General features: G+C 45.5%; 1 protein-coding gene across 2 annotated transcripts in view; it reads right to left on the reverse strand.

The window, feature by feature from the left end:
- Positions 1–393: 393 nt before the first annotated feature.
- MEIS1 (Meis homeobox 1) overlaps positions 394–14,660 on the reverse strand; it is a 110,049-nt gene continuing 95,782 nt past the window's right edge. Inside the window, exons 10-13 of one of the 2 annotated variants that reach the window (XM_075708478.1) lie at positions 6,139–6,197; positions 4,783–4,872; positions 4,405–4,500; positions 1,874–1,905 (exon numbers count right to left, since the gene is read on the reverse strand). In XM_075708478.1, coding sequence (XP_075564593.1) covers positions 4,442–4,500; positions 4,783–4,872; positions 6,139–6,197 — 208 coding nt within the window. In that variant the 3' untranslated portion in view covers positions 1,874–1,905; positions 4,405–4,441. Of the gene's footprint in view, positions 1,906–4,404; positions 4,501–4,782; positions 4,873–6,138; positions 6,198–14,660 lie in introns of both variants that reach the window. The other variant, XM_075708477.1, reaches the window with a different exon arrangement.

Raw genomic sequence — 14,660 nt, forward strand, 5'->3', positions numbered from 1 at the left:
AATTTAAACTGCGTATTAGAACTGTAATTTGGTGGTGGGGGGGGAGGGAATACTATTTTCAAATTTCTGTCCGATAAAGCCCTACGATACTACATTTATTAGCAGGCAACAGTTCCCATCCTGACAATTTACAGTGCAAGTTCCGAGAAAGTTTCTTCACGCAGCGTAGCGCTACCTTTACATTCTTTAAATATGAAGCCAGTATTTAAATAGCAAATGATAGGTACGTCTCTGGAGCTAGCTGAATTTTGTAGCTGCTCGGCTCCCAATTTGGGATAGAATGGCTACAAACACTGAAGTGGGGCAGGAAACAAATTTTGCAAGCAGTGGAGTCACCATGACAAAAAATAATTTGTTTTTATTTTAGATTCAGATTTCATTACTGCACTCAAACTACTACAACTGGGCTTTGAGTTATTATACAATCCAAACTGTTTCAATCAGAAACTCTAAGACTCAGTGTGCAATGATTATTATTAATAATAATTAGCTCCTTGGTTTCTTGATAGAAAAAGGCTATCAACAAGCATTTGTTTAACCACAACAAAAGTATAATTAGCTTATCCCACTTAGTAAATCTGTATGCATGCCAACTCATACCAAACTGCTACTTTTACAAAAAATTGCAATAATACAGATCATTTTTCCAGTCCTTTTTGCACAAAATTTATTTACAATGTATACATAAATGCTCCATGATGGGACTATGGAAAAAAAAATGCACACATGACCGATGTCTTGCCCAGAAAGAAAGTCAACATATTAAAAATAAATCTTCAGTCCATGTTTCGAGCTGCATAAAACAGGAAGTGATGTACAAGGTGGTGGTTGCTGCATGGGGACAAGGATGCTCTGATGTGACAATTAGGCTTCAAATACACTGCCTTTCCGTTTCCATGCTTCCTCCTACCAGTCTCCTTAAGACACTGCCTGCAACAGCTGATTAATCATTGTTGATGACTGCAGTTTTTCCCATCCTTCCCGATTTACATCTGTTCAGGCCAATTCAAATATGGTGAGTAAATGAATTAGACATGCAAATTCACGCCCCAGGCTAGAAAGAGAGAGAGGGAGAGAGGGGGAGAAAGGGAGAGAAAGGGAAGAAAGACAGACAGAGAGAGAGAGAGGAGAGAGGAGAGAGAGAGAGAGTGTGCATGGCTGAAATCCTAGGATAGAAGAAAGATTCTTCTGCCTGACATAGTTATTTTAATGCTCTAAAAATCCTGCAAATAAGCCCTTTCTGTCATTTGCAGGAAAAGTGTAAGGCTTCTTTTTTTAATGTAAGGAGGCTTCTGGAGGAAGTGAAGAGCTATGGAAACAACACACATAGTGTGGAAAAATTTCACATTTTTTTTAAAAAATCTATAAGAAACAACGTAATATGGATAACAGTATAATAGCATTTTACAATATTTCACTCTTTGTTCTCTTAATGTCTTATATAGGTATTTAGCATGTCCCCAGAAGTTGACTTCGGTTGGTGTTTTCCTGCTTTTCAGGGTCCCTGTGAAGAATCGGAACGTCCCTTGGTCCAAAGTTGACGCCAAGAACTCCATAGTCATTGCAGAAAGACAATGTTTGAAATCTACCGTCGCTGCAGACAACGCGTATTTCCCTTAAGCTACTGAGCATGAATGTCCATCACTTGTCCGCTCACTGCCGGCTCGCCGGTATGAAGCATTGTGGGGCTTGATGCTGACATGGGCATTCCAGGGTGGGGTGGTCCTCCATGCATCATCATCGCTGGGTGGTGAGGGTGTCCAGGAATGTAGGTATGCATGGGGGGGCCATGACGCAGCTGAGCGGGATGGGGGGGCATCTGGGGTGGGGTATAGCTTGGCTGTCCCATATTCATACCCATTGGACTACCCCGAGACACATAATCCCCTGGCATACTTTGCAGCCCTGCGGAGAGAAAGAGGCGGTGGTGAGTGGTGGGCACCGGCTACCGACGTCGGGCCGTGAAGCTCCTCCGCTCGGGCACGGGAAGGCCAGGCTCGAGCCAAAGGCGGGACGTGGAGTCACGGCTGCGCGAGTGCAGTTGCCTTTGTGTGATCGGAGCCTACGTGCGGACTCCCAGCGATGGCAACGGGAATGATTCCCAGGTCAAAAAAACCCCCAAGAACATCCTCTCCCCTCCAAATGCAGAGTTTTGGGAGACAAAACCGCTTTCCGCTCTTACGCTTAGGAACGCATGCGATGGAGATGCTTCCAGTCTGGAAGCGTGCCGGAGGGAGGCAGAGCCAGCCCGGACAACTAACGTCACGTGGGCTGGTGGCACCAAGCCGGGGAAGCCCTCGAGGGCTCTCGGGTGGGCTCCAACCCCCGTGGCCTTGCTCAAGCTACCCGCCTTCATCTCCCCGCTTGTAAAAGTGTGCTGGGAATACAAGGCGGGGAATCCGTAGTAGTTAATGAGGGGCTTGGGAGGAGAGATGGGTTAAATCGGCGTCGAGGTTTATCAACAGTTATTCGTCTAGCTCTCGAGCCCGATCACTTGGAATCCGTCCCAAGTATCTGTGCCATTCAAACAGATGCTATACAGCAAGCACACGTACGTCGCTGAACAAAGGCCTCCTATGAGGCCGAAATTGATAGGATTACTAAGGACGATTGTTAAATCAAACCTGTATCTTTAAACACATAAAATATATACATATCATCAATAACAATTATCAATTACTTCTTTCCCCGTGCTCACTTCTGTCCGAAAAAAATCAGACGCGCAACTCAGTCAACCTTTCAGTGGGTTTGGGAGAACAATAAGAAAAAAATTGGACCTAAAACAATAAAACCTCCTGCTTTCCATGGGCCTCTGCCTTCTGCTTGGATTGCTGTAGCTGATGGGAACTGACAGGTGTATTGTTTCGGAGAGCTATAAGCTCCATAATCATCAAGGGTGAAAGGCATACGCTATTGCTAAGTAGGTTCAATTGGCTTTAGTTCTAAGTAAGAGCGCGCTGTGAATGCGCCGAACACCTTGGAATCAGGTCTCAAGGCTCTAGCAATGAATAGCTGCTTAATCTAGCCTAAAGGAACAGTTTTGAACTAATGAAAATTGCTTATAAAATATACTGTACTCACAGCTCTTTAATCAAAAAAGATGATAATATTTTTTGTAATAACCTATTAATTTAATTGGTCACGAAGCATAAAATACATCATTTAAATTTAATTGACCCAGAAACTAAGAAACAATATTTAAATTAACTAAGCTAGAAATTTCCATGATGAGGTAATAAGGCTGTTGCATTCCCAAGCTCAGAGGAATGTTTTCACAGCTAATTGTTAAAACTTAGTTTTGACTTGCGCCCAGAGAAGACGACTACGAAATACACTTGGCCTGGGCAACTTCAAGCCCTATGCTAATGTAGGCTGGGGGCACAACAACGCTGCTGAAATAAGTGCTTTTAACTCCGGGAAGAAAGCAAAAGGAACAGAATCAGGCACCATTTAAACATGCTACCAGTGCCTCAGTGTTTCAAACCGCTTTACTCTTTTTTTTAAAAAAAAACCCTAAAATTTGTATAATGTATTTTCCCCTATAAAAAGACAAGAGGGGAAAAAAAAAAAAACCTGGGACAGTTTTTCTAGGCTTTCTTCGCGAGGCCTGCCACTGAAGATTGCATTAATGATCTCTATTTTTGTATACTGAATAAGTCAAATCCATTTGTCACACTGCAAGTGATGGCATACTTAATTTGGATATAGTCAATTAGCCTGGGCTAAGCTCCATAGCCTGCTGCGCACACCTCTATTTTGTATTCTCTCTTTTTCCTTTGCCACACGTAATCCCATTATGACGGACAGACAAAGAGAAATAAACTTGAAAAAAAAATTAAAAAAAAAAAAAATCAAAGTTTCGTCCATCGCCTTCCAAAACGCAACTAAGTGAAGCCGCCGTTTATTTATTTATTTTTTTTACCTACGAGAAGTCTCTGTTTGGCTTTTTTGGTGTCTTGCAGGTTAGCGGGAGAAATGTAACTCATGCATCAACTGCGGTTAGACAGATTTATGACACTTTGGGGACATGCTCTTTCCTCTCCCTGCGCTGCTGCAGACCGCTTACATTTTGCAAATCAGTCTGTTGCCAAGACGACGGGCTCCCCCACCTCCCCGGCTGCTTCTTGTTTTGTCATGTGCTCGGGGATGGATAATAGCATCAATGTATGGCGGCGTCGATGTACGGCGGCGTCGATGTACGGCGCGCGCGCGCACAGGGGGTTTGGGAGCTTGGAAAGCTTGAGCTGAACCGAAGGGAGAGAAACCCGAAGGAGCCCAGGCGTAGGATGGATGGATGGAAAGGAAGGAACAAGCATGAGGCTATGGGCAGGGAGAACATAGGGAAATGCAAGGAGACAAATATCCCTCGGACAAAGTGAGAACAAAGACCCCGTTTGTACTTACTTCCCCCTGGCTTTGCCATTGGTTACCTAGGTGAAGGTTACATGTAGTGCCACTGCCCCTCCATGCCCATATTCATGCCCATTCCACTCATAGGTCCTAGAGGGAGATAAAAATCCAAGAAGATGCCAGAGAATGAGCAAAGTCAACAGATAGTGCCAAAAGCCCCTTTCCAAAACACAGCACGGCAGAGGGTTCAGGACCGCTCGAGCGAGAAGATGCCTGGTTTCCCTCGGCGGTGTTGAAGGCAGGCGGAAGACAGGCGAGGCGAGGCGAGGCAAGGCAGGCAGCTGAGACGACGGCGGAGGGCGGAGGTGCGGTTACCTGCGGTGGCGCGACCGAGGTCACCCGTGGGTGGGCGGCGCTCCCCCGGGGGCTTACCTGGCGCTCGGATGCCCATGTGCTGCTGGCCGTCCATCACGAAACCTCCCATCGGCTGCCCGTCGGGGTTATAGGGTGTTCCTTGACTTACTGGAAAAGCGCAGAACAGTGCTCTTTAGCGACAGCCAAAAGGGTCACCCCTTCTCACGGCGTCAAGCCGCAACCCCCCCCACCCACGGACTGCGTGAGACGGCTATCGATGTCGGCTCTAAAAAGAGGGGAAAATATCCACTGTTTGAATTTAGCGGCCGGGCTAACAAGCTTGCTTAGTTTTGGCTTAATTTCCTACTGCGAGTTTGGAAATGAAGTCAGCGATCCGAAATCTCGAGACACGAGGAGCCCCGGCTCCAGCTGCTGTCGCTGCTGACGTCAATGCAGAGACCTGTATAGGAGCCGGATTTTATGGCTGGAATAGTCACACTGAAATCGCAGTGTGTTAAATTACGCCCGTGTGCCTTTCTAAGAGCAGGACCTGAACATGTCCATGCCAGGTATTTACCTCTAATGACAAAATAATCGAATGTACTCAAAGAGGAAGCGTGGCCCAAAGGCATCTTGGACAACGATGGATTTGGATAGTTTGGCAGCGAGACTCGGAAAACAAAACCAACTGGGAGTAATAGGCTATTCCTCGATGGTAAATACCCACACAGAGCTGCGAGCCAAGACCCCAGACAGAACGGGCACAAGAAAACTTAAGATTTTAAAATTAAAGAAAAAAAAAAATCCCCTCAAGTGAACCCCAAACACGCAGCGATCCCAAAAGACAGCTACTAAAAAGAAGAGACGAGGGACAAAAGGACCCTATACAAGTACCACTACCTGAACTCGAGGCTTTAACTGTACATTAAAAGCTGGCTTCAGAAGTAAGCTGCCTTGGGTTATTAAAGCACATAAAGCTCTACCTCATTGAATGTCTTTGAACTTTACTGAGTCCCACAAGCGATTCTGACCCCTTTGCCCTTTTGACAGGTAATAAAGTTTACAGCAATTCCACACCAAGCCATGCACCAGGGAGTGGTCACAGGAGCAGCAGTTGCTGGGAAGGAAAACTCAAAACAACTACTAAAAAAAATAAAAATAACTTTAAATCCGAACGTGCACGGAAAGTCTGGTCACGGAGCAGATCATTTTAGTTTCTTTTTTTGACTTTGCAATGGTTTTTTTTCCTCCCAAATATTTTAATCATGTTAAAACGATTAGGGTTGTAATGAAACAAAGCTGGTTGTATTTTAATTGTCAATCACTCCCAGCATTCATTTCTCATTTATTTACCAGGTAATGGACCTCCCGGTGAATGGCTTGAGGATGGTTTTCGCCTGCGTGACTTGAATACAGTTACTATTGGGGACTTGCCTGCTCGATTGGACTGGTCTATCATGGGCTGAACTATTCTTCTTCTAGCATTAATAAACCTGCAACAAAAAAAGAGGAAAGCAAGCGGTTATGGCAGGGATGACTTCCACCCATCCCCAAGCCCCCTCGCCCCGCCGCGGTGCTCTCCGTCGGGCTGCGTGCGGATGCAAATACTGCAAAACCTCTAACCCCGATGACCTTTGAGAGTACGAGCTTGGGGTTTCCGAGCTGATTTATGTTTGCCTGCTTTTTACCACAGTTGGACACTTCCATTTCATCTTTTCATGGGGGAATTAGCCGAGTTTTCAGGAAACAATACCGGCAACGCTCTTCTCAATTCAGAATGGGGCACAAAAAAACCGGGTGAAGCCGGCGAGATGCTCGTGAGGGCATCTGCTACCTCCCCCTCATTAGTGCCATTTCTGCCTTATGTCCTCTGACTTCTTTTTCCAATTTTTTTTATCAAAACCTGCCCCTACCTCTTGCAAACCTAATTCCCTTTTAATGCCCACTATTAAGATAATGAACTGTGATGGCAGAACCCCATCAAATGAGGGAACGTCTGGAGTTTTATCACCGCTAAGTCACACTGCTGGGGACTTCAGAGCCGTGCATTCCTCCTAGCCATTTCTTGGTGGGTTTTTTCCCCCCCTCTCTCTTTATGCAAAGTCTGAGGGGTCAAGGCGAGGTCATAGCTTTACAGTAATTGAATTTATAATCCTGTTTTCTCCAGCTAGGCCTGACCATTTACAGCAAACATCTTGTTAAACTGTAATTACTGGACTACTGAAAATTCCCCCCGAACAATGAAAAGCAGATCTTTGGAAATAAAAAAAAAGGTACAGCCGTTTTTAAAAATAGCCATCTGCAACTGTACTCCTTGCGTTTTTGTAGCTCTTTGCCTCGGTTAGTCTTGCAATGCTGATTTGGGAAAGGAATATTCAAAATAATTTTGAGCAAAACAGAAGAAGGAGAGGGATCACAAGCGCCCCGTTCTCCTCGGCGGGCAGTCCTCATGGCGCTGAAATCAGGAGGCTCGAAACCATGGCTGGGAATCTGTCTGAAGAGCATTAGAAGAACTTCTCTTATGGTTTCGCTCTTCAGAAAGCTTAGTTAAAAACCATTTGGGAAACATCTCCACTGAGATTTAATCATGGCAAAGCCTCATAAGCAGACTTTACATTCTTTACGAGAGAGAAAAAGAATAATAAAAATGTGTATGCCACAATATTTACTAGTAAAGGAAGAAGTGTGAGCACGGGTAAAACCACACTACACTTGTAAAACGCAACGGGAAAGTCCACAAAGGGCTACTTGGTGCTTGTTTCTGTTGCCTTTGCTTGGGGTGGCTTAGCAGGAGCTCTCCGACCACAGAGATAAAGCCACCAGGACCCTCCCGCAGGAAGCTGCCCTGCCCACCCATTCCCCTACACTGGTGAGGAGAAGAATCGCAAATCACTGCGCCGTGCTGTTTGTTTTGCCCTCATGAAAGACCAGCACAGCGGTTTCGGTCTGCTCCTATCTCCCGTTCCTGACTGACTCCCATTACCCAAACTCCCACAAAAATTAATCAAGATGTTGAGTCCTAATCAAACCTGTCTTGACAAAATGGGCTCAAAGGCACCAATTCCGGGTGCCGATCTGGAAACCTTACACCTGAACTAGGTCATGTTTTGTCAGCAACGGTATTGGATCAATTTTTCTACACATTTCCAATAAAAAAAAAACAACCTCAACTCCAGCAAACGGTGTTGCAAATCAGTTTATCATTATCTTGTACAAACCATGAAAATTAGAATCATGTGAGCAGAAGGTTAGACTAATTCTCCTTTCTCATTATAAGCACAGGTGTAGCACAAACACCATGCGAAATAAGCAATTAAAAAAAATCTGCTTTTTTTCCCCCATTAGCTGCCTTAGCTCCATGACCAATTAGAAAATTGTTTAATATCTGTAATCTGCATTTGCAGAAAGCAATTTTCACAGTATCTCTCCTAAGTAAAACAACACCACCAAACCCCAGTGCCCCAGCCGTTTCTTTCTGCAAGCCTGGCAGGCTCTTGCTGTGTTTACTCCCTGCCCGATTGCCAGGACCTGTTACTGCGGCAGGCGGGGAGGGTTTTTGGTAGCCTGGCTGGTCACCGAACCCTCCATTTCACCGAACCCCAAAGAAACCCTGAGCAACATTAAGCATGCACACCCCAACTTCACAACCTTGTCTTCCTTCTCCTCCAAACTACAAGCGCTTTTAGTAAGAAGGGGGGCTCAGTAATAAACTATATAGCTAGAATTTACCAATAATTATCCACAAGACGTGCCTACAGTAAAACATATTCTCACCTGTTTGCCCCACACTATCGCTTGGGATACCTGCTTTAAGAACAGTTTACACACAGGTACTTAACAGTTATCTTCTTCCTATGCATTTGTATAAGTATTTTCTATAAGTAGCAATTCTGCCAAACAGCCCAGTGTTTGGATGTCTTCGGGGGGAATTCAGACGCAAGAACATTTTCCTTCTGGGCAAAGTAATAAAATGACATTCTCGCTCCTCCCACTAGAAGTCAAACGGAGGTCAGCTCCCCATCCTTGTATCTGTTTAAATAAACTGGTCCAGCTGTTTGTTTCCAGGATGCCCTTTAACCTTCTGTCCCATCCTCCCTGCCTTTGTAACAGAACGCTTTACTTTGCATTATAGTAGACTCCAAACCACTATGCATTAAAAAAAAAGAAGAAAGTATTCACTTTCAAGTTTCTTCCTGCATCCCAAACCTGGAATTCGTAAGAACCCATCAGATTAAAACTATTAATGTGGTTTGCCTTGAGAGAGCACAATGCAGCGCTGTTATGTTTATAAATCACATTTGAGAACTCTTTGCAAGCAAAATTGTGAATTAGCTGTAGCTGCAGAAATATACAGGCATGGGGATAATTTCTTCATACTCTGTGTTTTTTTCTTTCATAGAAGGGCCAAGATCGTTTGACCGCTCTTTGAATTTCCGAAGTGCCAGGCTGACGTAACACCAGCAAAAATGATGGAACAGAAAAGCTTACAGTAAAAGTCTCACTGCCCCTTTTCCCATATGTTCACATTTACCTATCTTAAGAGAAAGAAACCCTAAATCACTCTAATTTTTAAAAGTTCAGAGGAATTGGGACCTAAAAAAGGTATTTGCGTGTTAAGTGCTACTCAAATGGAGTATTGTCAAAATAAGACTCAGCAAAAAACTTAAGTTAATGATTAAGACAGCTGCATAACCTTACTTGTGTGAGTAAAGACCTGCACAGACTCAAAGACTTGCATAAAGTATTTTTTCTCCACACCAGTGCTCTATCGGTACCTTTGCTCCGATGTGGAAGAGGTTTTTTGGTTTGGGTTTTTTCCCCCAAAGAGCAGAATCAATAGTGGCACAAACAACATGAGATCCCTCAGTGTCCAAGTGGTACCCATCTCCCCGCCCAAGGAGAGCCGAGAACTCTGCAAAACAATGCTTTGGGTTGCTTTTTTTTCTTTTTTTCCCTTTTTGTTTTGCAAGGGGAAGGATCTGGCATGGAGGAAACGTTTGAACAGTTGGGCAAACACAGAAGTTTAAAGTATTTATTATTTTTTTCAAGCTAACTTTTCCTTGCCCTTTTGGATAGATGAGATTCTTGCCGTGTCCCAAAAAGCAAGAAAAAAACAGCTATTCCACCTGCATAACCCTAAAGAGGAGGAGGAAACCCTCTTCTCCAATTTGCATTTTACTAGGATGTTTTCTCTTAGGCTTCTCGCCCGGGGTCTGTCTCCAGAGGTCACTGGCAGTCTCCCCGGTCGGTGCAGCGCCGGTCCCACGGGTGAGATCCAGCCCCGGCCCCAGGGATGCAGCAATCCGCCTCTGCACTCTGACCTTCAGCTTGGCCGCCCTCGCTGCCACGCACAAGTTTTGTTTCTTCTCAGCGAGAGGCGGCATGGCTGGTGATGACAAAAGACTTATTTTAGTTGGAAATTGGCTACAATAATAGCAGCCAGAGAGCAAGGATTTTCGGAGGGTCACCAAACCCTCCAAAAGGCACAGTTCGCTAAGGCTCAGGTTACAGCCCGAGTGACATTTTCCGCACAGATCTGTTCTTTCTCCCTTCCCCTTGTATTTCACTTCTGTTGAGTGAATAAAACAAGACCTTCCTCCGCTGTCACGAATTTCCAAAGTCACCTTTGCTCAAGAATCGACAGAGCGATTGCGGGGACTTCCAATTTGCAGTCTTTGAATGAAATTTTCCAGGACCGTCTGTCTGAAAGGAGATGCTGAGACTCAGCGATATGTTGAATTTTTCACTCCTCCTAGCCCTCCCAAATGAGGAGAGTTTCACACCATTACTGACTTTTGATACTTAGAGTTGTAGGCTGCTCAACATTGTCCCAAAGCGCTGCACGTGACGGCAAGCCAGAAGTCTGTGTATCAACAGCAGTGCCAAGAAATTCCCAAAAATCCCTCTGCCTCGTTTTCTCCTTGAGCTCCTTCTAGCAAACCAGGCGTAAGGACGATGAGAAAGCCCACAGTACCTACAAACCCCAGTGCTAAAATCTCTCTTGCCCCTCTGAAAAAAACAGTATCCCTCTTGACAACAAACAAATCATGATTTTTTGTAACAGATGCCAAAGTAACCAGAGCCCTTCAAACTGGCAAATAACTCACTCGTAAAACCAGCCGTACTCTTTTCTACATACTGGGATCCTTCATTTATACAGCAGTGAAACAGCCTTCTCTATTCAGCACTTAATTCTTCAACGCTTAACAGGTTTATCTCTAATAAAAACAATTTAAATGGAAAGTGTGCTATAAACTGGGATTATTACACCTCAGTAACTGCTTCATTCCTTATTTTAACATATTTTCATTTTTTCCTGTGTATTTGTTCTCCAGAGCTTTTTAAGGGAGTCAGTTGAAGACAACAAATAAATAAAAAAAAAACCCCTAGAAATTATTTCACCAAATACTTTCAAATGTTTTAAAAAAACAGCCTTAAAAATAGCAAGCTCCCTCTGTAATTATGAACAGAAAAAAAAACCTGCAGACTTTTGAATGGTAATCACATCTCCCCATCCCTAAAATGAGAAATAAATGTTAAAAGAGTGCTTACTGCCGTTATTAGAAAGTTCTGATCCTGAAGTCAGTTAGTGAGCTTAATGACCCGTAACTACCAGTCATTAGCAATCCATGCTCTCAGTACTCCCTTTATTTGTAAAGAAAAAAAAAAAAAATCCAAGACACTCAAGAAACTTTGTTCAATTTAAAGTCAAACCTTATGAAGTCATGTTTGGCAACTTTTCTTGCTTTCTCCTCCTCCTCCTCCTCCTCCTCCTCCGAACTGAAGACAGCTCAGGACTGCAATACATCATTTACAACACTAAATGGAGGTAGGGAGGGAAGAAAGCACATGGGCTGCTAACCGCCCACTCCAGACACGTAATATTGGAATATACTCCAAATGCAGCCAGTCCATCCATCAGGAGGATCGGAAAGGTCTCCTGAAAGCTCTCCTCTCCCTCCCTCCTCCGCTGGCAGCACCAGCGCCAGGGACTGTATATAGGGCTGGGGGTGTCGCAAGACAATATTGAAGAGCGAACAAATAAAATACTATGCAAAAACTAGTGATGAAAAAGCACTAATTAGCTGACAAATTTGATGTAAAGCACTAATGAAAGCCATGTGTGGTTCTGCAGTTTAGTTTTAAAAATAGCTTCTGACTTCAAGCATTACTATGTGACCCCACCGATGGATTCATGTTGTGCATTCAGAAAAGTTGCTTTAAAGCAGGAGAGTGCTATTGAATCTCTTGCAAGCCAACCCTGCTAATGTAGCGAGCATATTGAGTGCAAAAATAGAAAGCAGAAAGATGGGATCAGGTATGTGCTCCTTGTAAGCGAGCCGGCTATGCCCTACATTTCGGCCAGCCCAACATGCACCAGCTCTACCTCTGGCTACCTCCTGTGCTTGCTGTCCTCCCAAGCCTTTAAGCCCCGCTTCCCCTCCTGCTTTCTTCTCAAATCACCACAGCACGCATCCTGCCTCCAAATAAACAGACCCGATTTGGTGGAGCACCCTGCCACCAGCCCCACGGGACACCATGCAGCCACAGTGACCGCCTTGGGGTGGCAGCAAGCCCAGTGATGGCTCGTGCTCTTGGCGCAGAAGGGATAGCTGACGGCTTTCCATCGAGGTAGGACCCACAAGATCCCGGCCCCGCTCTTCCCTTGGCCCAAACGCTCCCCTAGTCCCATCTCCACGCAGGGCTCATGGCTGGTGGTTGCTTGATGGATCTTTCCAGAAGAAAGCTGGGCAGGAAACACTTTTCCCATCTTGCAAAATTTTCCTTGCTCCCCAGCAGGATGGAGTTAAAGCCTATTTGTATTTATTTAGCTAGTTCTGAATGAAAAACAAGGGAGGGACTCGCTAGAGAGGAGTGAAGAACCAACGTGCCCGGGGAAGGGCTCCCTGAAGATGCTCCTCCCTGCCCTGCCCATCTCCAGTGCCCTCTCGTGTCACAGGCAAGCTGCTGTTGGCCTTTCTGGTATGCTCTCCTCCTTCTCTTCCTCCCCTCCCATCCACAAATCCTGTGTCCTCCAAAAATCTCAGCCGACATGGAAAGGTTCCGGTGAAAATCCAGGTCCGGCATCCAGGCGTCTCCCTGCCGATGCCAGGGAGCCGGAGCAGAGGCCATGCTGCAGGTCTCGGCTGCGCCGAGGAGGGCTTGCAGCAACCTCATTCCCTGACACCGCAATTCCCTCGGGGTGCAAAGCAGATGTAAACTCGCCCTCGGCAGCCAGATGATGTAAGGGGAAATCTTTACATGGCAAAGCGCCAGCAGAGCTGACCTCCCGTCTCTTCCCTGCTCCCAAATCCCAGTGCAGCTGTACTCTGCTGATCTCCGTGTGCCACAATTAGCCTTTAAGGAATATGGCAAGGATTCATCTAGTAGAGCAGCACTAAGACTGCTCTAACTCACGCCCGGGACAGCACTGGACCCAACATAACACTGCAGTTGGGTACATAACACGCTACCAGCCAAAACCTTGCCTCCCACAAAAATGCTCTTCCTGCCCAAGGACTGATGCTGTGTAATTGCTTTTCCACTGCAGATTTGGAGAACGATTCATCTCAGCGCCATACAGTGCACTGTCTTTGCTGGGATAGAGATGTATGTGCTTCAATGTGTAGACCATGCCACAAACCCCAGGACCTCCCAAACGCTCATGGCAGAGGTTGTGCAGGCTCTTTGCAAGCTTTGGGAGCAGCCCAGACTGCAATGCACATCTCCCAGCTCAGTGTTTTCTCCCAGCTCTGAGCGGGGTCCGAACCTCAACTTTTCATCTGAACCTTCAGGAGGCACGTCTGGACTCTGTAACTCAGGTCCTGGTCTGGTGCACGCCAGCAGTGCAACCCAGCGGCTTGCCTTCAGCAGATCGCTTCAAACCAACAACCCGAGTCCCGCTCAACGGCAGGGATTATGCTGGGAATGTGTGAGAACTGATAGCAAACTACTCGCTACTTCTTTGAAAACACTCCTCTCTTCCAGCAATTTCCTTTTCCTCTGTCGATTCAGCATAACTTCTTACTTAAGGGAACGTAGTGTTTGTGAGAGGTGCCTGCATGATCTCTGAGCTTTCCCTGCCACACAAGTGGTCTAAACACAGGGGTTCCTCCTTTGAGGTCCAAGGATTTTTCCATACATCAAGCTGGGAGCCTTGTCCAAACAGCTTTTTCCCTGTTCACTCCTACCTATAATGCATATGACATGGGAGCTGGAAGCCGTGCCTGGTCCTCCAGCCCAAGCGAAACCAGAGAGGCTGCTCCCACATCTGGTGCTGGTTTAAGTGTGTTCTTGCTCACTGAAGGATGCAAGAAATGCTCTGTCTGCACTCTTGGACGGATCTCCTCACCCTCCTCATCTCCAGAAGGCCACTTAAGGAGTATGGAGTAATTTCATACCCTGTCACCCCACATGAGCTCCTCCAGCCTGCGGGACAAGGAGAAGCGAACCCAGGGTGGCCAAACCAAAAGCCCTGACAAGTGTCTTTGGGGGAAAACACCCCCAGAGTCCCCAAAGAGAAAACATAATGAACCCCTATATGGGACCTGTGATTTGTACATGAAATAAGCTTTGACGTTGCTCTGGTCTATACCCCGAGACGTCAGCTCAGGGTGGAGGAGGGAAACTGTGATTCCTGTGGTTGCGTCTTCCCCACCACTACCGAGACAACAAACATGAGCACGTTGCTGTATTTCATGTGATGTGGGCACCTGCAAAACTGGTTTGAAATTTTTTTTTCCTTTTTTTTTTTTCCCAGAAACCACAAAAGATAAAATTCTGAGTCACAGCCAACTTGAAAAACAGCCCCACACTTCTGGACGAACTCCCCCCCAAGACATCCTACTTCAAAACATTGTTTTCTAACCACTACTAATAACCTACTTTGTAATCTACTTTATCTAAACATAATTTCCCATTAAGTGAAGTAATTAATTTTGCTTATAATCCTACTC

This window comes from Pelecanus crispus, chromosome 3 (assembly GCF_030463565.1).
Source record: "Pelecanus crispus isolate bPelCri1 chromosome 3, bPelCri1.pri, whole genome shotgun sequence".
Taxonomy (NCBI): domain Eukaryota; kingdom Metazoa; phylum Chordata; class Aves; order Pelecaniformes; family Pelecanidae; genus Pelecanus; species Pelecanus crispus.